Source organism: Tympanuchus pallidicinctus, unplaced genomic scaffold (assembly GCF_026119805.1).
Source record: "Tympanuchus pallidicinctus isolate F22 unplaced genomic scaffold, pur_lepc_1.0 scaffold1, whole genome shotgun sequence".
NCBI classification, from domain to species: domain Eukaryota; kingdom Metazoa; phylum Chordata; class Aves; order Galliformes; family Phasianidae; genus Tympanuchus; species Tympanuchus pallidicinctus.
The window spans coordinates 37,738,045-37,762,978 of record NW_026294618.1 but is presented as its reverse complement, the minus strand read 5'-3'; the positions used below and the strand labels follow the sequence as shown (position 1 = coordinate 37,762,978).

The following is a 24,934-nucleotide window of genomic DNA, read 5'->3' as shown; positions in this document are numbered from 1 at the left end:
CATCAACCTTTGTTAAAAATCACAACCTTTAACAAAATAACAAAATAATCCTATTGTATTTGTTTTGGTGAATAAATTTATTGCAAATCTAAACAAGTTTATATCAACCTGTTTATTATTATCAATTATGCACAGGGGGACAGCAAACACTGTCGCAGCCAGCTTTCAGCATCCAATATCAATGCCAGAAGCAGGACTTGACTTGTCCTATCAGCTCACCAAACATTTTGCATGATGCTGCTCTGTCCCCCATGAGCAATATTGCTTCACTAAGGAGCATAGGTATCTTTCTTTGAGATCTGAAGTTAGATGGTGTGACACCCTTGTCGTATTCTGTTTCTCCAGTGTTAATATATCAATATTTATGTATCTTGATATAAGTTTGCTCTCAGGAAAAGAGTTAATGGCTTCTACAGAGGCAGCCATTGCCTAGAAATACAGTAGCACAGAACCAAAAAGTCACTAACTACAGATATATCATTTTTGCTACTTATGCACATCTCTTTTCTGTTGATTACCTAAACTATCGCAAGGACTTGTGTTACAGAGCTATGCAGACACACCACAATTTCTGATGTATTTATCCCTGTAAATACACCCAACATTTCCATGAATAAGGAAAGCTAACTGGTATTTCCATTCTATTGTTAAAGAACTGAAACAGAAAAGCAAGTATTGAAGCTTTCATACTTCATCCATACAACTCAGGAATCAGACAGGGGAGCTTCAGTTCATTACATTCTCCTAGATTCTCTCCTAAATGCCTTGAGAGCTCTATTGATGAAAAAGACTACAGGCTTCTAATTGGAGCATCAACGTTAAATACTTTAAAACAAGTGGTATGAATACCCACTAGACAGACAATACAGCTCCCAGGTGCTCCTGAAAAGGAGCTAAAAGCAATTACAAGTAGTTGTAGTTGATAAGAGGCTCTGTTGATTTCAAGATCATTTTCCCTGCTTTTTCTGTTTGGCTCAGTGTAAAGCACTAAAAATATACAATGTTGACAAAACGGTAAGTAAATGGGTAGAAAGCTATGTTCTTACTCTGTTAAAGCTTGTTAAGCATGCAGTCTGAACTTTCAGTTAGATGTGCAACTTGTCTTCAAGAACTCCCACAGATAACTCCCTGCCCCCTTTTTTTTTCTATCTTCAGCCCTTTTACAGAATATTTGAAAAGAGCTAATGTAAGAATTTACATGTTCTGACGATATTTTGTTTTTTACCCATTGTGTGATGCTGGTCTAGATTTCAGACCTCCAGATGAGAATGGAACTATGAATTTGCAGAGGTTGTTTTAAACCTGCACATTATAGATTGCGGAAAGAGTCTTTGTTGGTATACTTCTGCTGTTGGACAATCTGGTCTTGACCAAAAATAACATGGTAGCACACTGCAATGCTTTCATTTTTCTATTGCAGTTACCTTTTTGCAAGAGTAGCAATGATGAGCAAATTGTTTCTCAAAACAGGGTACGCAGTAATTCTCATTGTCTTTGGTGATCAGTGGTTTTGTTCCCAGTGGTTGCTGGCAATACTGACAAACAAAACAGGATTCATGCCAGGAACTGCCCTTAAATTCCATTTTACGGGAACCTGCAAAAATCAACACAAATTATGCTCCCAGGTACAGTCTTGCCACAAAGGTTTCAAATGTCTCATTTTTCATTTTCTGTCATAGTATTTTATTATCCCCCCATGTTTTCAAGTATGTAGCTAATCTCAAGAACACATCCAGTACTCTATGATCACAAGGCAAAGGACATGCTAACTGGCCTAAAATGTGATTTTTATTCTCTATTTATTTGACTCTTTTAGAGTTACTCCTCGGTTATACACTCCAGTTGATCAGAGTTTCTCTCAGACCACTCAGTGATGATATGATGTTTAGGTACACAGCACTTCTGTAAATTAAATGTGAATTTGCTTGGATCTTTAGTATAAATATTAATGTATTTTATCTTCTTTAAACTAAGTTTCTTTCACTTATAATTGCACTATTTATCTTATCCAGCCTGAGCTGGAATTTTTAAAGTATCTCTATGATAAACTACCATGTCTCTTCTTAAAACTCATCATTTTCATCCTAGTTCAGTGGCTCTTTTTTAAAAAATCATATTCAGCCAGTTGCTTTGATTCAGTGCTAGGACAGATGCAATCCCAAAAGAAAGTCTCTCCATTAAATGTCTACTAGAGAAGCTGTTAAATTGTGTGCAGGTGCACTGTATTCCTTAACACATATTTGTTAAGCCTAAGATAAACATATATGTGTGAGACTGATTCTCCACTGCGGCTTCCACCCCTGCCAGTGGCATCAGCCTGCGCAGATGGATGCCAGGTGCTTTTACCATCCTTTCCACAGGAAGAAAAGAATTACTGCTATAAATGATTATTCCTGGATAACTTGTTTCCTAGATGTAGGTTTAAAGGAAAGAGAACCTACTGTTTGAATTCCAGCATAAAGAGTTTGCAGCTGCCTCCTAGCAAACTGAAGGCTAAATGTACTGTCTTTGCCTACAGAGTATTTTCAACACAGACCTAGCAAGCCAAAGAGTCAGTGGCTAAGGAAGAAGAAACTGGTTAGCATCTCTTCAGCTCTTTGTTTGCCCTCTGATTCTTGTACTGAACACTTGCTGAGAGGATTTAGTCTCCTAGACTCTGGAACAAAACCTGCAAGGAGGGTATACACCAGAGGACAACAATGTAAAGAAAAACACAACAACAGACCAAACAAAAACCCTCCATACTCTGATGTTATTCCAGTCACATCTAACAAGGTGTGTCTCTATTAGACAACGTTCTTCTAAAAATATACCACATTTAAGCAGTACATCACCCTACACTGAACACAACTATATTACTGCAACATTTATTTCCACTAATATAAGTTTTACCTGTGATGAAGAAGAAAAAGAAATACAAGTGCAAAAGTACATAGTTGTATCAATGCTACAGGCTGAACCAGGATATCAGTAACCTAATATTTATATAAAGACAATAATTCTTCATGGCCCAAACTAGTAATCATAGGACCACAGCATACAGTTTGCTTCTTGTATTTGGAGCTATGTGAATCATCTGTAAAAAGGCTTAAGGATTTAGGGTAGTCCGCTGCTCCAATTGTTTGGGACCCACTCTCCTTGGCAAGCTACTGCATTTTGGCACTTACAGTGCCAAACCTGCTGTAAACAAATCTGTATGTGTTCTGTAGTAAAAATACTGCTAATTATTTGAACACAGAACTTAATGTTTTGACAACTGAAGTAAAAAGTATTTCTGTGTAAAAGAAGTGGTTTATAAAGAATGTGAGATAGTTCTGGTTCTCAAGGCCTTGCCAACGTGACAGACAAAATGCAGATCTTTTGTCTAGCTCAGCACACCTGCTGATGATAGCTGTTTGTCCACCTATACTCACAGTGGGATGCACTTCCTACAGGCTGCAGGCCGAATCAAGGGCACAGCATGAGTACATTTTATTCTGTTTGGAACTCTAATATCCTTTATAAGGATTCATAAGTCCTGCCAGTGCTAGACCAGAGGGCCTGTCTTGCCTATCTTTGCTGCTGGCAGGGTACTGCAGGAGGGAGTGGCAGTCCTGCAAGCTGCACAGTTGTAGCTAGGCTATTTGAGGATGTGATTTTAATTGAAAATGCAGTTCCATATTCCACAGGAGGATCCCTGTTGTCTTACCAGGCATAATGGTCTTCTGGCAGTGGAAACACTTTGATGAATACTCATTGGAGTAGCATTCAGTACAGAGCAAGAGCTCATCCTTGGCAGCAAATGGTTTCTCTACCAGAGAGCGGCTGCATTTGGTGCACTTGAAGCACCTCTCATGCCAGTGGCGGCCTTTGTAAGCCAGATCCTTGGAGAAAGTAAGTGCATGTTAGTAAAGGCATTTCTTTACAGTGTTCTTTTCCCTCCTCTCCTCCCAGAGAAAAATGCAGAGCACTGCAATGGCAACTTGAAGAGTTGCATCCAGCAGGTGTGCTCAAAGGCAGTGTGTCAGGGTATTTTGCAACTCTTGCTAGGCCATTAGGAATTGCTTTGGCACAGGCAATTGAGGCAATTGTCCCTCAGCATGCAACATCAGAGGGATGTTTATATTGGAAGACCCAGCATCTATTTTTACTGTTGGCCTTCAAGGAGAAGCAGGTAATTAACATTTTAAATGTGCAGAGGCCTCCTGACAAGAAGCATATTCTCTACGGACTTTTAAGTAGAACTTCATGTATTTTTTAACATTACTACTTCTCCTTCCAGCTGACTCTACATAACACTAAAGAAAGATCATATTATTGAAGAGAACAAGCAATTAAAATCTCATTAATTGAGAACAAAATGGTTCTTGGGACGTGTATTAAAAAATCATTGCTTTTGTTTACACCTAATATAACTCCCTCTAAAAGAACTGGCAGAAATATATTTGTTTAAGACTCAGCAGGCTTAAGAGATGAAACAGCTAGCAGTATACGTATGAGGCCTCCACTAATAATTAAACAACAATAAAAAAAAAGAAAGCATCAATTTTTTTTTCCCAAGGTTAGAAAATACAAGGGAAAAATGTATCACTAGAAAAATAATAATCCTTAAAAAATTAACCAGGCCTTTCCAGATATTCTTTATAGGTAAGAAGCACCAAAAGGCACAAAGCCAAACTCATTTTTCTAGTTTGTCAGTTCCCCACCACTTAAAATGCTAACATGAGAAATGAAATACATACCAGGGTTCATTTGGGCATTGCTGAGTGTTGAGAACTTTCATTTCCTTTAGTTAGCACTCTGAACCTTTTAGAAAATGGTCTCTCACACAAAAGCCAAGAAATGGGTAAGAAGGAGAGGAAGAGAGCCAAGCTCTAGCAGCTTCACAGAGGTTGGACAACCTGCTGTAGACCTCTGTGGGTCACTTCTTTAGCTGTGACACTCCTGTCTTATTATCCCTGCTTTTTTGTCTCTATTTTTCCTTCCACTCTGTCTGAAGATAAGATTTTTTTAGTGACCTTTTATATTGTTAGTCCTGCCACTTAGAAAGTTTAAATCGTAAAAGTGGGGTTAGTGAGCTCAGAGTAAGTGTTCTCCAGGAGATAGTGACTGGAGCATACAAGTTTGCAACTGAAAAACACTGGTAAGCATTTGAGAACAGTTAGCATCCATATCAGTGTTTTTCTTTGACTACTCCTTCATGGAACTGAGCTGTGCTCATACAATATACTTTGAAAACCAAAATTATATTGGCTGGAGAGATCTCCCGAGAGATTTACTTTAATAACTTTATGATCTAGCACTCACTGTGGCACCAAGGGACATGGTCTAGTGGTGGGATTCAGTAGGCTCTTTTATTTCAAAAGAACATAAGCAAAATGAGCATGGGAGAAGGTGATCAGTACAAACTGAACTCAGAAAAACAAGAGGTTTTTGACAGCTTTCATCTTCTTTTAAAATTGTAAGTGTAAAGGGCTGTAAATTGAGCTAAAGGGTGTTGGAAAACCAGTCAAAGACCACAGAGGAATTCATGTTATTATTACTTATTCTTAAAAAGAGTAGAAGAAAATGGATAGCCAAGCCCAGAAACACTGCCGGTCACATTTCATCTGAGAGACAAACAAGGTGAGCATGAAAGTAAGTTTAAATGAAAATATACCCAATTTCCAAAAGTAGTACAAAAAATATGAATTATAAATCATCTTGATGTCTGTATGTCAGCATTTGCAGTCGAAGTAATTTGCAGAATAGCTGAAGACAATTTTTCCAATGGCTATATCTCAGAAATTCCAAAAGTTCCCTCATCCAAATACACTGAACTATATCAGCACCCCAAATTCCCTCAAGCACTGGTCAGCTTCTGCTGCTGACGAACTAGCGAAGGTGAGGGATGGAATCCAGATATGGTCCATGCATGTAACACATAGAAGATACTTGAGGTGCATGTACAAGCAGATCTTCTCATCTGGATTTCCCAGTTCTGGAAAAATAGCTCTGCTGTACAGATGCACAACCACTATGCTCAGGTTCCTTCACCAGCTCAGGACTACACAGAAGTCTGATATGGAATCAATCATTAAAGAAATGGGGATAACTTAACAAAGAACAAGAAAGTTAAATCCTTACCTTGGAATCGCATTCAATAGGTTGCTTGCACTCCTCACAGGGGTTGGCAAATAGGCTGTCATAGCATCTAACACAATAAGCATTTTCTTCCCTTAATGCATATTTCCTTCCACGGAGAGACTGCAGGCAGTAATGGCACTCTGAGTGATTGCTGGTCATTCTGGTGGAGTTCTCCAGGTGGTTTGGAAAGATGGAAAAATCATGTAATTGAATGGATAACAGTTTTCTTGCCCAGATAATAAGAAATTGTGCATTACCTATGAAAGTTAGGATGGGTGTTTTTTAGTCCTTTGCTCTGGATTTCTAGTGCTGAGTTGTTCCATAATAAAACAGTGGTCTTTAATGATTTGTAATGATGTACTGTGTCACCTAAATAATGCAGAGCAAGAAAGTTGCTTTGGCTTAACTTGAATGTTATTTACGTTGACAGGACAGGTACCTGAAAAAGAACGTGCCTTCACAGTTGTTCTGTATATGCAACTACTGCCTTTATAAGCACTAAGTACTGGATTGTGAAGTACAGTGTATCCAGAAATTAGGGAATGGAAGGATAAATAAGATAAATCATTTTTAAGTAAGTTCAAAAATTAATCCAACTCTGGGGCTAAAAGGCCATATAGAAGAGGCAAGCTCGTTGTGGTGTTTTCTGGGCTCTTCTTTGCCTTTCTTTTCGTTCTGTTCATCCCTTTATTTTGAAAACAGCCACATCTCTACAAGCAGAAGGAAGACAGTGAACTCCAAGCTTCACAGATTTTTTTTTGTGTGTGTGATCCAGCTGTCCTGCTAACATTTTTTGGCAATGTATGTAGAGCAGTATAAACACCCCCAGGTAACAAAGAGCAAAATATAAATAAACAAACTAAAATCCAAATAAAATTGTAACTTCAAGAAAATTCCTCTTGTTTGTTTTGGAAAAGATTATTTTTTCTTACATGTTTATGTATTGCCAGGTTCACAGTTGGAAGAGCCAAAATACTGTGAGATAGATAATATTTCTGTGCCAGATAAGTGAAGGAAATATCACAGATCTACTGAGAGCCAATTGTATGAGTTTCTCATCCTTCATTTTTCCAGGCTAAAGAGGCTTGGATAAGCATCCTAACTTCAGCAGCTTATAGATCTGCAGTGTTGACTGTTTTGAGGATTGTAGAGATGAAGACTTACTTATTTCAGTTATTTTGTTGCTGGTTGGATCATCAGCACTTTGCTAAAATTGGCTCTAGATTCCTGGGAATGAAGGAAGAAGAAACCAGAAAGTTCTCAGTGAAGCAAACCCAGAAACATCTGCCAGACTCACTGGATTACAATTTTCATTAAAGTCATCAGCAAGTGTCACTGCAATCAGAGCAATCAGCCAGCAATCATAAATTTTCAAGGACCTGAGAACAACTGGGGAAGGTTTCCTAACACATCAGTGACTTCGGGCAGCGGAAGTCTTTGCACACTGAATAATGGTGCAAGTTTATCTTAACCAGCTGCAAAGGAAGAGAAGCATATTAACTAAAACCAGGAGCACTTAGCACCACAGAGCTTATTTCTAGTCCATTTAGGGTAAGTTGCTCATTGGTTTTATACATTCACTGGATGTTTTATACCCATGGTTCAGCTTTGAAAAAGCATTTAACTTCTACATTTCTGCTTAGCTGTTTTCCAAAATGATAATTTGAACCATGAGGCATTCAGTTACTGGAGGTCTCTACTGGTACTAATGCGCAAGTCAAGGAATTTATTAACCTATTTCTGGAGGGGCTGCAGTAAAACTATGAATAAGTGTCAGGGAGGAAAGCTATAATGCAAAAGTAATGACTTGTTCATTTGGCACAAGCTATGAAAAACTTGTTGTTCCTGTAAGCTGAAAATCTTTGGAGCTGAATTGATTTATTGTTTTTTTGACTGCCCTAAATCTTAGAGCTAACCTAGACACGGTACGGTAAGGAAGTCAAATTATCTGCAACTCAAATCTGTGCTTGCTTAGATATGTGCTTGCTTAAAAATATTACAGATAGATTTTCTGTGATATCCTTGGGATGATAGTATAAGAGAACTTGGATATGGAGTCCCATTTCCTTAAGATCAAACAGAGCTTTGAGTGTGCAAAGAATTAACCAACTTATAAGAGAAAACAACATGCATCAGCTCAACTATAAAAACCAGGCACTATATAGTAATTCAGTGCATGATCACTTAGCTGTCACTAGAATCATGGTTACGTTTTGCTCATTTCTATATTGGAGAATTCTTCTAAATTGGTGTTTACAGAGGCAGTATAGAAGAAATGCCTGTGGCTAGCTGGGCTCTGTGTTGAAAGTTGAAGGACAGGCTTGAAAGTGGATTTCAGAATAACTTTAACTCCTTTTTCTTATGGGAATTAATGTTGTGATCTGCCCCTGAGGATTACCCTCACTATGCTACCTTTCCACCTTCCTCTCTGCTGAATCAGTACCTCAGCTTCCTAACAGAGTTCCATCTCAGCCTAGAAGTGATAACAGCAAAATCCTAACAGAGCATGTATAAAGAACTTATCTGTTGCTTACAGTCTTCTGTTTTTTTTCCACACAAAGCTTATCAACAAGTAATTTCATATATTTACAGATACATCTCTGTTTTTTCATTCTGATGAATGGCAATAGGATTTCACATTATTAAAAAGTATGCAAGCCGAACAATTTTGTTCAAAAAGTTGTTCTCTTGATTTTTTTTCCCCAGGCCAATCTATTCCAGGAAGCGTAGATTATGTGCTTGTACAAGATAGGGTTTTCTAATACCTAAGCATTTCTGAATCTGTAATGTAGCTGTCCTCCATAAAGCCTATACGGATATGGGAACAAAGTCCTAATAATGTTGCTTTATGTATCATAGTGGTTACCAGAGAACGTTAAAAGAGTATCCCCAAGACCATAACCAAGAACTGAGGTATGATCAGGCTGCTCCTCTGGTAAAGCACTCAAGTCCAGAAAAGATTTCTTCAGAAAAATTCTTCAGAGTTTGACCATGATGAAATAGGACCATGTTTGGATATGAAGCAGAGGTGGTATGAGAAAGAGTGATTATTTTTGCAAATCCTTTGGCAAAGTTCTGGGTAATCTCTGCTCGCTACTTTTACCCTTGGACAATGAAAAAAAAAAATCTCATCTCCCCCAGCTTCTCTTATCCTTGCTCCAATAAATAAATAATGTTACAAGCACCACGTAGTTAAGTAGAATGTTTTTCTTGTGCTTTGATCCTAATCTCTAGAGAAATATGTTTACTTTAAGTTTGCTGGAAGCTAGACTTCTTGTTTTGAAGGTCAGCTAAGAAATCTCTGGAGGTCTGGTGCTATTCACTCTCATGGAATGAAAAGCTGACTCCAGCATTCCAGCAGCCCTCTCGTGTCCCAAGCACAGAGAAGGACTGTGATTTCTTCATTCCTTGGGAAAAGATGATTTTGTTATCTAGATTGGAGCAAAGCTAAAGTACAGCTGATTCTTATATAGACAGTTGGCACAGATACGTGATATCAGTTCAACATACTGTTGGGAACCTGCTGTAGCAGGGGAGTTGGACTAGATGGTGTCCAGAGGCCCCTTCCAACCCTTACTGTTCTGTGATTCTGTGATTTGTAGCATTAGGGTAGTCCTAGAGACATAGAGGATGTTGCCAGTGATGTAAAGATCTTGCAGCTGATGTCCCTGGGGTCAGATCTGAGAATGCAGCAGTCTGATGATATAAATTATAGAGCAGATGAAAATAAAACAACAGAGCTGGCTTGTCTGCCCACTGTTACAACAGATGAAGACAGAATTTAGCTACAGAAAATTAGGAGAGGAACTTTCTGTAGACTCAGATTGTTTTCTATAAGATAAGGGATACTGTAAGTCTTCTAGCAAAGAAAACCATATTAAAATTGTTTCCAAGTCCATGAAAACCAGTTAAATGTAGGATCATTATGAAAGGAATAATGGTTTTCTCGTTGAAGCTAAAAACCACAGCCATAATGCTAATATATGTCTTAATAATTTATCTTAATATTCTCCATAAATACATATTAATACACTTTAGATTATTGAAGCAAACAAACAAAAAGAACAGAAATGTTGATCATACACTTTTGTACATCTATTCATACATATGAAGATATTTTTTGAGGAAATCCTATTTCCTGATCTAAATAAGCCTGCTGTTCAGCTGCATAATTTTTTCCTTAAGAGAATACAAGGGCTATGAGACAGTCATAAAGAAGGAAAAATGATGGCAAAATAAATCACTGTCACAACACTGAAGGATAAGAAAAACAAATCAATCCCTTATGAGGGTTACACCCTGAGTTGCAAGTCAACTCAGGCACTGTTTTATTTTCAGCTAAGTACATATTTTCATCTTGAAACATGTTTTTGCTTATTAGCATGTATTTTCTGATTTCATTTTCCTCTTTTTTTTTTTTTTTTGAAAGCTGCTGTATAATTCATCACATACATTTGCAAAACATATTAGTGACTCAAGGCTACAACTACATTATAAAGCCAACAACATCATTATAAGGAAAAGTTTCTAACAAGACCATTATTTTATAAATGAAAGTTTCTAACAGCATTCTCCCAGACCTATTAAAAGTCCCGATCCCTCAAAAAACAATAAAGTAAAGAAAAAATACCCCAAAATCCATAACCAACCTACCCTCTCTAAAGAACAAATAAATGGATGCTGTATGTCCAAAGCTTCAGCAATACCCTATCTTTCTCTCCTCAAGAGTATCTGTAATTTTCACAGTTTGTCCCAGAAGTTATGCTGGAGTGTTTAGCATGCCAGAATATTTGCTCTTCTAAAAATGGGTATAGAAGCAATAGAAACCAGGGGCATACAGCATAAATCATGTCAAAACATGTAGGTACAAGAAAGCAGAGGCACCGGCATTAGCTATGCACGCTGTTTTGTCGCTGTGGCACAGAGTGACATAGGCAGAGCAATCACTGATGAAGTTCTGCTGCCAGTGGCCAAGACAGGCATGCTGACCAGGGCTGTGCTGTAGCAGTGTGAGCACAGTGCTTCATGGGCCACTAGTGACACCGATTTGGTGGAATATCTCAACCAATCAGCCTATTGAGAGCCTATCTAGTAGCAACACCACACTGCATTATACTGTGCTTATGCGCCTTATGACCACGAGTGATAAGGGCAAAAGTTCTGTCTTTAGTGAGGGACTGAGCATCACAAGTATCCTCCAATTTTCTCCTTAATTGGTATCACTGTCTGCTTTGTTTACACCATACAAACTCAAACACTGGTGTTAGTTATATAAATTTGTCCTTTATCCCACTGTAACACAATTTACAACTTTCTCAAACTTCAAACAAGCAGACTAGAGCAGTGGAAATGCTTGGACTATGGGTGTGCCATTGCACAGACATACAGAAATTTTGTTGCAGAAGAGACATGACTAGCTTGTGTCTCTCAGGCTCTCCTTGCTGGCTATGAAATGGCCTTGCCCCTCCGCTTCCACAACAAGGAAGGTATTTTTGCTCAAATTCAGCCACAGAACTTTCAACAACAGCACTCAACTTGTCCAATGAAGGAGACAAAAAAATAGCCAGCTGGCCACAGAATTAAACCTAGATGATTTGCTGGATTGCTATTATTATTATTTTAACTAATCATAGAATGGCTTAGGTTGGAAAGGACTTAAAGATCACCCAGCCCCAGGGCATGGGCTGGGCTGTCCCCCACCAGCTGCCCAGGGCCCCATCCAACCTGGCCTTGAACACCTCCAGGGATGGGGTACCACAGCTTCTCTGGGCAGCTATGCCAGGGCCTCAGCACCCTTTGAGTAAATAATTTATTCCTAACATCTAACGAATCAGCATATGAGAGTCTGAAAGTGCAATAATACCAACATTAGATGCAGTCATTCCAGTCAGAATGGCACTGTTCTGAAAACAGCAAGCTCAGCTGATTTTCACTATTGCTGTTCAGTAATGCTGCTCTGTGTTTAAGGAGAGACAAGCCATCTGTGGAGTGCTCAGTACTGATTCCAGTCTCTGGCTGTTACTAAGGAACGTAAATCCAGATTCCTGGGCACTGTCAATATCAACAGCAGATATTCAAGTAAGGAAGTAAGGTTAATGCTAAGGCTTAGATAACTGTTTTTATTTTTCTGAAATAATTCTAACATATACTTTTTTACAGGTATTTAGAGTCTGGTACAGCCAGAACGCTCTCCTATGTTCACTGTGAATCTCAGACCTTTATGGCTACTGTCAGATTTACAGAACTAAATGAAACCACAAAATATTTCAGTCACGTATTGGTGTGCCTTTTTGTGTAAAATCCTGGCAGAATTCTCAGGCACACTGTACATATTTAGCCACCAAAACAGGTCTGAGGACTGCGTATGGCACAAAAGGGCATTTGAAAAGAATTATACCCAAATTAGCTTGTGAATGATATGCTTAATAGACATTTATACTGTTTTGAATTAATTAAGTTTCACAGCTTCCAAGAGCAGTCATGAACCTAAGATGTATGAAAAGTCACTAGTGAATCTTAGGTAGAATATTAAAGGAGCAAGTTTAAAATAAAGTGGGATACACCAGGGGCTGACACTGGGACAAATGCTGCTTAACATCTATATTAACAACCTAGATGATGGGACAGAGTGTACCTGCAGCAAATTTACAGATGACAGGAAACTGGGAGGAGTAGCTGATAAACTAAATGGCTCTGCTGCCTTAGAGAGGAACCTGGACAAGGGTGGAAAAATGGGGTGACAAGAAACTCATGAAATCCAACATATATCTCCCCTACATCTGGGGAGGTATAACTCCATGCACTAGGATGTGCTGGGGCACCCAGCTGGGAAGCTGCTCTGCAGAAAAAGATCTGGGGGTCTTGGCTGACAACAGGTTGAACCTGAGCAGGCAATGTGCCCTTGCAGGTAAGAACAACAGCAGTTTCTTGTGCAACATTAAGAATAGTATTGCCAACGGGCCACAGGAAGGGATCCTTAATGTCTACTCAGCAGTGGTAAGACCAAATCTGGAAAACAGCTTCCAGTTCTGGACACCAAGAGAGACATGGACATACTGGAAAGAGTCCAGTGAAAGGCCAAGAAGATAACTGAAGAACTGGGACATTACTGTGATGAGGACAGGCTGAGAGCTGCGACTGTTCAGACTGGAGAAGAGGAAGCTCAGGAGGGATCTTATCAATGCTTATTAATATCTGAAGGGAGGGTGCAAAGAGTCAGGATCTTTCCAGGATGCCCAGTGACAGCACAAGAGGTTCCCTCTGAACACCAGGAGCACTTCAGAGCTCTGCAGGTGACAGAGCACTGGTACAGGATGCCCAGGGAGGCTGTGGATTCTCCCTCATTGGAAATGTCAACATGAAACATGACATGGTCCTGGGCCACCTGCTCTATAGGACCCTGCTCTAAGGATGGGGCTGAACAAGATGGACTCCACAGATCTCCTCCCACCTCAAACATTCTGTGATGGAAAACAGGTTTATCATTGCTAAATTCACAGAATTTCACAGAATTGTAGGGGTTGGAAGAGACCTCTAGAGATCATCAAGTCCCACCGCTCTGCCAAAGCACCCTCCCTACAGCAGGCAAAATGATAAAACAGCAAGCAAAACAGTCCTCAAAACTTCAGTGTTCCCTTCCAAGTGTTTGGGAAGGAGCAAGGTCATTGCCATAAAAGGAATGCAGGTCTCCTGTAGATGACTTGTTGTGGTTACATGTATAAGCCAGACATGCATGTAGTCTAAACACAAGAGAAATGCAATTGCTTTCAGCTGGAATGCTTGAATTTGAATGTATGTTTAAAGCTCTGCTGCCCATATCCTTGAAGCACAGATTTCGTAAGGTATTTCAAAGATAGGCAAGTAGGATTTAAAAAGTAGAGAAGCAACTATATTCTTAATTACCATTAATGTTAATGTTTCTTAATATTTCAAATCTGATAAACAGAGCCTCTAAATCCATCCCAATTAAAATGCATTCAGTGGAATTGCGTACATTTGGTTAGAGAGGAAATGGCAAAGGAAACTAGTGATTTTAAACAATTTCTGTCCAAACAAACAAACAAAAAAAACAGTAAGCATTTTTAGTAGATTCAGCATTTCTGTGGAAAATATCACTTCCAGCATTCTCAAGTCCCAGCCATGTGTGAAATTAGGAAAGACTGACACTACTTTGTACTGTCACTGTAAAATATGATCAGCACATCTTTTGTCAAGAAGCATGATATTTAGCTCTAAGCATGGCCCAAATCCTTAGCCCTTTTTGTTGAGAAGGAGTTACTGACTTGTCTGTGGTATCTTGTTTGCAATAATGAAGATTTTGTTAATTGGAGTGTTGCAGGCTGGTGCAAGACAAAACTCCTTTTCTTCACTGGTTATTTTAAATTGCAGCTGTTAATGCAGACCTGGCTACAGAAAAGATGTAGAGGTCTGGATGTCTTCAGTCATCCTGACTGTGTCAACAACTTGGCTCAGAAGGAAATGTAGGCAGAGAAGCATTGCTCAGCCCCTGTTCCGTATGGAACAATGAAAAATAGGGGTTGTTTAGAGTACTAAAATCTACTCTACTTCTTAGCAGAATTTAGCAGGGGAATCATAGAATCATAGAATGGCCTGAGTTGAAAAGGACCACAGTGATCATCGAGTTTCAACCCCCCTGCTACGTGCAGGGTCACCAACCACCAGACCAGGCTGCCCAGAGCCACATCCAGCCTGGCCTTGAATGCCTCCAGGCATGGGGCATCCACAACCTCCTTGGGCAACCAGTTCCAGTGTGTCACCACCCTCTAGGTGAAAAACTTCCTCCTAATATCTAACCTAAACCTCCTCTGTCTTAGTTTGAAACCATTCCCCCTTGTTGTAAATAGCCATTCCCCCTCATGTTTATACACTCCCTTCAAATACTTGAGGCCACAATGAGGTTTCCCTGGAGCCTTCTCTTCTCTAAGCTAAAAGGAAGCAGATCTAAAAATAATTTTGCAATGTGAAATCACTATAAGCACACACATACCTTTTGTCAGTTCAGCAGGCAAAATCATCCTAAGAAAGATGCAAGAAATCCCGTGCAAGATGGTAACAATCTGCTCATCAGGAATGTATCCTAATCCCTTTTAGAGGATTAAATTCATGCTCTGAAACTTGAGCATTTATAAGCTTCCAAAACTAATATAAATTAAGAAGTCATTGCATGGTATTTTTGAGGGGAAAAAAGTATTTTTGCATTCAGCTCTGCTGAAAATGCTCTACTAGTTTTATTTCAAGTTTTGATGTATTTTAATAGCAAATTTTTGTGAATAAACAAAACATAATGGAAAATATCTGTTTTAGAAAAGTAGGACTCAACAAAGTGAAATTTGAGTAAAAGATATTGGTGAAAAACACCTGAAATTCTCAGCAGAAAATCTTTCACCGAAAGCATGTGTTTTATTTTTGATTGAAAATGAAAGTTTCATTGGGATAACAAATGTTGTAGCTAGCTAGCTACGTCTGATCAGTTTGAGGTAAGAAATTAGGTAGCAAAAGAAGGATCTTTGTGCTGGTAATATTCAATTAAAATGGTGGGAACACAGAAAAAAACATTGTACTTACATGGAAATAGCAATGAATGAAAATACTACGTATTTTTGAAAAAGGATTAATAATTTGGGTGAAGTGATCAGGGGAAGAACTGAGGTCACAGCCAGTCTCTAGCAGCAAATATAAATTCTTCCACCCACCCTTCCTGGCTTCCTCCAGCCCCCCTTCCTGCCTTCCTCTCACCCACTGTCTCCTGATTGCAGAAATTACTTTAAAAGCACTTGAGTAAAAAGGAAAGTTAAAAATGAAGAGCCATGCTCAAGTCCTGATCAGAGATTATGTCTCTTAGTTCATCTGCAGTGTGCAAATGAGAGCAGCGCTTCTTACTGTTCTGTGCTAAAACTGCCAGTGTTGGAAGTGCGTGCCAAGAGCAGAGGAGCCGATGGGAGGCCTGATGGTGGCTGCAGCTCACAGGGAGTGGAGGGGCAGCTCTGGGCTCTGCTCCCTGTGGCAGGGACAGGGCCTGAGGGAACGGCATGGAGATGTGGGAGAGGGGCAGTGGGGGTTAGATGATGGTTCTGCATCAGAAGGCGGTGGACGTGGAACAGGCTGCTCGTGGCGGTGTCATGGCCCAAACCTGCTGGAGTTCAAGGGGTGTTTGGACAGCACCGTTAGACATAGGGTTTGAATTTTGAATGGTACTGTGTGCAACCTGAGGTTGGGCTCAAAGATCCTTGTGAGTCCGTTCGACTTGGGATATTCAGTGAATCTATAAGTTAGTTCCTCTTTATACAATGCAGTAAAGCCAAAGGCCTGCCCAGAGAGCAGCAGCCTCTAAACAACACTGTTGGACAGGAACACGTCTACCCATACATACAGCAGTCTTGCCTTTGGGACTTACCTGGGGAAAGCAATAACTGTAGACAGTGATGCCTGTCCTACTCCAGCAGTGAGGTGCTTGCAGACCATGAAATGAAGCAGCCTGGTTACTAACAAGAGGTAACAGAGGTTCAGTAGGCAGCGTTGATGCTGCCTGCAACCTTCAAGATCTGAAAAATAGATCGGTCGCACCTTTCCTTTGCAGGTACATCAACTGCAGGGAATGGAGCTCCTCTACCTCTTGTTTAGTTCAGGGACAGAAGGAGGATGGAGAGTAATTTATGAGGACGGAAACATCACAAGAATTAAAATCCTCATAAAAAAGTAACAACAACCCACCATTCACTAACACTTTAACTAACTGGGTTCCTTAAAAGTCTGTGACCTAGTTTAGAACTGCTTTAAGAAATAAAATGAGTAAAGGACGAGCACAAGATAAGCTTTAAAGCAACCTAAAATTGGAAAATATTTTCATTACTTGGTTTAAAAAAAATAAAAAAAGGACCTCATCCCTCCAAATCCAAACATAGAACGCCCAAATGGTAAGACAGCAGCTGCTGGAGCAGCACAGCCTTCTATTTTTCTGTCTCAGTTGTATCTGACCTAGTTTTCTAAGAAAAAAATAAATGGATCTTCTTGGCTTTTGTAATAACATTATGATATCAAAATGAACCAAGTCTAGGTTTCTGATTTTAGCTGTGTTAAAAGAGGCCATTAGCTAGGTGGCATTACAGCTTAGGAAGAACAAAGACTACTACTACTAAGGTAAGGAGCACTGGTAGATAAGATTCCTACCTCCGTTACCGTTATTCCTGGGTATTTACACTTCCAGGCCCAATGAACAGCCTGAAGACAGAGATGACATGATTCTACAGATAAGCTCGGGGCTGCTGACCATAGGTCAGTTTGTGAGGCCACCGTTGTACACAGCCTGAGAAATGGTGACAACAGCAAGCATAGCATGTGCAACTTCCATTCATGTTACATAGGTGGCGCTAAGAGTGACCACTGTTAAGGCGGTCTCTTCTCTGCAGAGAAGAGCTCTATGGCTTGCCTCCACAGACCTTCCCAAGGGAAAGCTGTGCAGTCCCAAGGGGCAGGATCAGGCAGAGCAGTGTGCTGAGTGCAGCCTATGCGCTCTTCACTACTGACAACTAACACAGAAGCATTGCTATGAGCACCAGCAGCAATGATTCTCTACATTTCCATTTCTTTGGAATGAAAGAATGTTATAACAATGCAGTCTGATTAAAATACATATGCATACATTACTTTGCCTGCTAGGTGGATAGGTGATAAAAGGTCTGTTCTGCTGGGGAGCATCTGAAGATGTGTACACTTCTGTTGCTTTTATAGCAATGAATTGGTTATAGAATGTAACAGACAGAGGGTGAGAAAGAGTGCCAGAAAAACACTGTAGATGTTCTTAAGTCTCTTTCTCCAAGTTGTTAAATGGAAGTGGGCTTTGTCTTGAAACAGGACCCTAGGAACAGCTGTATATGTATATAAATTACCATAGCTGAACAATTCCACTCAATTTGTAGATGTCAAATTGGTTTAATATTTTCCTAGATTAAATTTTTAACTCTGTATGCTAGGGTTGGTGTTCTCACATCTACTGGTGAGTGCTAGGCACAATTCACTTACAAGGTTTCAACATTTGCATCAAGGTGGCCAAGACAAAGTACTATGCTGTGGCTGTGTGTGCATTTCACTAACAGTGTGGGATTATGACACAGTACTTTGTTCCTTTTCTCATGATTAATTTTTGCCCTGCCCAGTATTTGTTTTAAACATACTGTAGAACTGGAAAACCTTACCAGTTTATATCTACACACGGGCATCAAGTGCAGGCTGCAGCTATTTGGACTCGAGAAACAAAAAATAAAATATTTGCTTCTATGACATATTCTCTGTTGATAGTAAGACAGCACACTTAATTTCAACACAGCAAAAGGGTAAACGACTCTGGGTAAAAGCTCAGTTCCAGAAAACAGCTCACTATGGCCTTTCAAGGAAGCATGCATCTCTGGTTTCTTGTTCTTCCTTTACAGAGAGGAAAAATAAAGGAGTGTTACTAGGACTGAGTAGAGATTATCTTATGTTGTTGTTGTTGTTACTGTTGTTTTAAATAGGTGTTCCTGTGCATTAGACATTAACCAGAATAAAAATGTTAATTGAAGACTTTCTGAAGATTTGAGCTGTTGAGTGGATAACATTGTGCCAAACAAGATAGAGTTGGTGCCATGACTCTGAGAGGTACAGACCTCTCTCAGCTCTGAGTTTTGTTCACACCCTGCCCATGACCTACCGTGAGCTCTTTCCCAGGTACTTGAAATATTTGTGCCTCTTTCTTTACCTGCTCTGTTTTCTTAGTAGATAAGGTCTTCAGAACAGTTATGTGACTGGGTATCCTAACATTTCTCTTAAGGCCTCCGATCTCTGTGCTAGACATTAGACATATTTCTTTCTATTTTAACGTAGTCTATCTTCCTAAAAGTGGCAATGATTTAAAATTAGACCCTGAAATGAATAGATCTTGGTATTCTGTCTTTCTTTATTATGAAGTGAGGTTATTGACCTTTCAGTTACTGCTCTGCTGGGATTTTTGTAATGTTCTGGCATGTGAAAAGATTTTTTATTTCATTTATTTGGCACTATGACTTTCATATTTTTTTTCTATGGTTATAAATACATTCTATCCAAATTTTGAATCCACTAAGGGATTGCCCTATATTGACTGAAGGAAAATTAAAGCTAAAAATTATCAGAACACCTCAGACAGTCAGCATTTGACTCAAATCATTAGGAATAAAAGCTCACTTAATTCTCTGAATGCTGGAGGAAATTTGTTAAAAATGAAGAAATTCCTCTCTAACATTTCGGAACATTTTAAGAACATGCAATTTAACTCAAGGATGCTGTGGAACAATGAGTCCACAGAAGATATTTATGTGACAACATGAAGCCTGATACTCAGCAGTAGCAAAGCAACTATCTTAGCAAAGTAGGAACAGAAATCACCAGTTTCAATAGGGTACGATGCTCAGAATCTGTAACCAACCAGCGATGGGGAATAAGACAGCTCTAAGAGAGCAGAGTGGTGAAAAGCAGCAGAAATCTTTAAGGAACAAATATAAATTCAATTGCTTTTCTTTAACTTATAGTAAACTTAGTAAATGTTTTCAGTAAAAAGTGAAAGCCAGCGAATAGATGCATCAAGAAATTCTGTTGCTGCATTTAAAAAGAACAGCTTTAGCTTTTAATTTGAAATGTTTCTTAATGCTCTTCATTTCCAAACACAAAATTAAACACAGACAGTTTTCCTCTAATCTTCTCCCTTTTTCTGCATGCAAATGGCATCCTCAATCCAGACATTTACACAGCTCTAATTGTGCAACAATTTAATGTGTTATAACACATAACTGAATTATGGTGTGGCTGAATTAGAAATTGCAGAGGTCACTTGTGAAAGACTCATCTCCTCATATATGCATGTATAACCTAACACTGCTGTGGGCTTCTGACCAAAAGAACAATAACTTAATTCTCTGACATTTTTCAATCTTTTCAAAGACTTCAGAATGCTTTTCTAATGATAAAAAGGTAACCCTAAAACACAGCTGTGAGACTTGCTCAAGGTCAGAGAGCAGACCTGCAGGTATGGGAAGGCGTGCAGCCAGTCTTCATGGCTTTGCCACAAGGCAAATCTGGTTGTCAGGGTGTAGTCATGGCACTGGCCTGGGATGCTGAAAACACTACATGAAAGTTGCCAGGTGGTCAGCCTCCCATGCCAGCTATGACTTAAGGGATCTGAAAAGGCTGCCTTATCTGGAATATGTTGCAAGGATTTACCAGTCCTAACATACGGACTTAGAACAAATTCAAACTTGAAGGCAAACATGGCTGAGAGGGAAAGTAACCTGATGTTATGGAAGAAGTGAAGTAAAATAAAAAAATAAACCCTCTTAATATGAGAAAGGGAAGCTGGAGGGGATAACAGCTGATATATATATGGTTCAATATCAGGAGAACAGGGATATTACAAAACCTAACCTAAGTCCATAGAGGCTAATTCACAAGTCACTTTTTATTGTTAAGGGAGTGAGAAAAATTCCTCTCCAGGGTGATTCCGAGCAGAAACTTAATTTAGTCATTATCATGGAGGCAACCAAGGGAAGTAAGTTAGTCTTTGTAGTAATTTGTCCCTCACTGCATCTCTTGTTACAGAATTTTGTGTCACGGGGTTTTTTATGTCATGGGATTTTATGAAATTATTTTTAGATATCAGTTCATTGTTTTTGGAGTAATGTTTACGTATTTCTACAAATCTATCCTTACTTCATTCCTCTTACACTTTACTGGAAAACATAAATGTATAAAATGAGAAGCTCACAGCCTCTTAACTAAAACTAGGAGATTCCCAGAAGATCCCCACTGCAGGACCACAAATGGAATGCCAGCAGCATTTTGGAATTAGAATGGCGAGGCCGGACTGTTTTCAGTGGTAAGTGGAGACAGGACAAGGGGAAATGGCTGGAAATTGCAGCATACGAAGTTCCGCACAAATGTGCGCAAGAACTTCTTTACAGTGAGGTGACGGAGCACTGGAACAGGCTGCCCAGGGAGGTGGTGGAGTCTCCTTCTCTGGAGATGTTCAAGACCTGCCTGGATGCCTACCTGTGCGACCTGCTGTAGGGAACCTGCTTTGGCAGGGGGGTTGGACTCGATGATCTCTGGAGGTCCCTTCCAACCCCTACAATTCTGTGATTCTGTGATTCTGTGATTTCCTTATTCCAATTCCCCAACTTTGTCTCTAGAGATTTGAATAAAAGAGCTGAGCTGGAAATCATAAACATCATAAACATCCTAGAATTAGACATAAGACATCATCTTACACTTAGCTGGCAGGAAAACATGAAGAAAAACTTAGGTCAGTTTTACTCCTTAGGCAATATAAAAGTCTGACAGAGTCCAGAGATTGTTTAGCTGAGAGGAGTACTGCTCATCTGAGCAGGGTCAGGGTTTTACCTTCTGATTCTAGCCCAGGCATTAGGAAGCGTGCTGGTGAAGATTTTCACGCTTCTGTCTGTTCATGGTAAGGCAGTATGGAAAGTTTTAAACATTTTTGAGAAGTAAAACTCAGGCATGGTAAAAAAGATATGTAGAAAGCTGGGCTTATTGGTTTATGGCAGAACTTACTTCTTTCCAAGTCAACAAAACACGCTTAGCAAAATATGATTGCCTGCAAATAACCTGGAGATACCACTGGTCACAATAGATCAGAATCTTTTTCAAGCAGCTTTTGCTTTCATTCGGCTCTAATGTTGCAAGAAGGTTGGTATGTCACCTCAAGTTTCTACCAAGTACACAAGTGTGAATCAAAGTGACTTTTGTGATACTGCAATCAAATGCATAGCAAGTCCATCAACAATCTGTTGTAACATCAATACATCAAATCTGTCCTGTTCTGTTTAACACTTTAGAAATGTCAGCTGTTTATGGAAGAAAAATATTAAACACAACAAAAGCATCTGAAACTTATTTTCTAAATATGAGTTTGTGTCCAGCTCTAAGTGTAAAAACAGATCTTCTGACAAAAATATTTTCAACATTCCACTACCAAAATGGAAATAATATCTGATAGTTTCCTCCAAATTTAATCTTTATTAAAAAGATTGCTATTGTGAAATCAAGTATCTGTACAATTAATACATGTAGTCTTTAAATAATCCTTATTACCTATATTCCTTTTTTAATTCTATAATACATGCACACATTTCCAGCAAAATTTCAGTAGGCAGCAATATAGCCTTTCAATTCTCTTCCTCTTTAAAATCCAAACCAAGATTATATCATAAAAATGTGACACAAAAAAGAAAATGTCTTACTGATACAGAATGTACAGAATTTTGAGATGCTACATGATTTCCACAACAAGATTAAATATTGATAGAAACACCAGCTTGGAAACTGGTTTTACTTCAAAGAAATACCAAGAACGCTCCATGTTAGGCAATGATGTTATTTGTGACTTACCAGGCACTACTTTAAACATTTGCAATTTGATTTTAAAAGGTACTACTTTGCAACTTCTCTTGTGATAGCAAATAGCTATGAACGTTTGCTAAAAGATAAAAATGATTCAAATGCCACAGGAAACAGTATATTCAATTTTCTTGGCTTGTTCTTTGGAATAAACAGAATTAACTCCCATCTCACGACGAAGGAAACAACAAACAACATCTCCCACATTAATGAGCGAGCCAGTTCATAAAGCAAAAACTATTTCATCTGAAAAAGCGTGCTTTCTCTTCTGAGTCATAAAGCCAAACATTTCTTATATATGCATAGCTCTGCATATAATTTAAAGAAGCAGTAGCCGTTCAAATTTGCAGTTCTATCACATAAAGGGAGTAAGGAAATTAAGCTTCAATACTCACATTTGGTTTTATTCTGCTTCTCCTGGTAACTTCTGCAGCGAAATAGAGGAAGAAATAATTACACGGCTTCACAGAAACAAGCATTCATCAAATCCAAAAGAAACAGAACACTTTGCCAGAGCTATTTGAGGGTCCCATCAGAATTTGGCTGGATAGAAGAAGGCTGAGGGTCAGTTTGTTTCCCTGAGACCTCATGACATGCAAATAGCTCGCTGCCTCACCACTGAATCATTTTTTGACATAGTGCATTTACAAATCGCAAACACATACCGTGTAGGAGGATCTTAAAGGAACGTACTTCAGCCAGTTGTCAAGAAGAAAAAGGTACGTCTGCTAAAAACTCAAGAATCAAAACCCTTAAACCGTTCTGTAGATAGAAAAAATAAAATGACGGATCACCATTCGTCCCCAGCTACACTGTGGCCCACAAAGAAGGAATCCAAAGGACTTCACTTGGGCTTGTAATTCAGAGAAGGGAAAAAGTCGTGATTACTAACCTATGACTGTTGCGCACAGGAAATGGGGGTGGGTGGGCAGGAGTAAGACTTCTCCAATTAAAGGAAAGACTTCTGGGGACTGGGCTGAATTCCTCTGACACTACTAAAGCAATTTCTGGGCTGGAACAACTTGCCTCCCTTCCACTACACAGGAAGTGGCTTGTAAGGCATTACCATCTGTAGCGTTAACAGCCCCATCCAGGTTCTGCCTCAACATCCCTCAGTTCTGGCCTACTTCAAATCAGAGTCATCTCTTGCTGTTCAGACAGAGAGACCAGATAGCTTTTGCAGGCATTCCACCACATACGTGAAGTACACAGAGCATATATTTTGCATAAGACTCTCTAACCAATTTTAGCTAAGAGAAAGAATATTGCACCCATTTAAAGGAGTAGGCTGAAATTAAGCAGTGAAAAAAAAAAACAAACAAACAAGGATGGCCTCTCGTCCTATGAACTGCTTTAACGTCCAGGCAGATTGTTCCACCACCAACAGCCAATGCATGTAAATCATTTAGCCTACAACGTCAAGTGGGTGGGAACTGCTTTGTACCACAGGCAGAAGACAGGAAACATTTCAAACATAGGAAGATTTTGGCAAATCTGGACAATGTGTTCTGGTGGTTACCTGTGTCTGGGCAGTATCTTGCAATTCAGACTGATCATTTGATTGCTATTGCCAAGAATTCATCATCTCTATTCCAGCAGCTGACTGGTTTATTAAACCTCTGCACATACTTTGTTTTCTACCCAAACTAGATTGAACTCTTTTCTCATATCTCCGTACAAACTATAAGCTTTGTTTATGCCAAATGCTTTAAATGCTGATTTTTTAAGCTTGCTATTTTCATGGATTGGGAAAAAAGACAAGTTAGGTCCAAACATGAGTCCAGAAAGTGAATCATCGTTTTGCCTTTACTTCCAGAAAGAAAAAAAAAGCTGAAAGCACAATTGTTGATCAAATACCTTGTGAAGCCCACAGTCAGAGCAAGCAAATATTATCCAAACTGATCTGTCAAAAAAAATTAATGACACTCAGAAATAGCTCCAAAACAGTATGTTCTTTCCAAAAAGGATGAAAAGCACAGGAATATCCTTTAGCCATTACCTGCCTTTAACTTCAAAGATGATCCTTTCCATACTTTTCTAGCTGCAGAAAACAGTATGTTAATAGAACACGTGCCAGGGGAAGTGTTTTAAAGTATTTTTGCCAAAAGATGCACACTGAATACAACACAAATTCTGCTGCTTCATTTCATAATTAGATGATGTCTCTCATCTCCTCCTGAACTTCCCGAAATAGAAAGCAGCTTTCTTAGTCTGAGCCCAGATGTGACCTGTCTTGACCTAGCTTCCTTTTCACACTGGTTTGGAAGTTCACAAAACAAATGGTGTTTCTCTTTAAACTTCTCAAATTCTCTTCCCATCTCACTTCACTTTTTGTTTTTTTAGTTTTCTATTTATTTATTTATTTTAAATAAGATGTCCTTCCTTGCTT

General features: G+C 39.2%; 1 protein-coding gene across 8 annotated transcripts in view; it reads right to left on the bottom strand.

Annotated features, from left to right (window-relative positions):
* The window catches only part of FHL5 (four and a half LIM domains 5), a 28,225-nt gene extending 4,802 nt beyond the window's left edge, over window positions 1–23,423 (bottom strand). Inside the window, exons 1-6 of one of the 8 annotated variants that reach the window (XM_052688822.1) lie at window positions 23,211–23,423; window positions 22,941–22,972; window positions 7,270–7,332; window positions 6,106–6,276; window positions 3,689–3,863; window positions 1,425–1,594 (exon numbers count right to left, since the gene is read on the bottom strand). In XM_052688822.1, the coding sequence (XP_052544782.1) occupies window positions 1,425–1,594; window positions 3,689–3,863; window positions 6,106–6,264 (504 nt within the window). In that variant the 5' untranslated portion in view covers window positions 6,265–6,276; window positions 7,270–7,332; window positions 22,941–22,972; window positions 23,211–23,423. Of the gene's footprint in view, window positions 1–1,424; window positions 1,595–3,688; window positions 3,864–6,105; window positions 6,277–6,362; window positions 6,545–7,269; window positions 7,333–22,940; window positions 23,187–23,210 lie in introns of those variants that run through there. The other 7 variants (XM_052688737.1, XM_052688656.1, XM_052688911.1 and 4 more) reach the window with 7 other exon arrangements.
* Window positions 23,424–24,934: the final 1,511 nt, after the last annotated feature.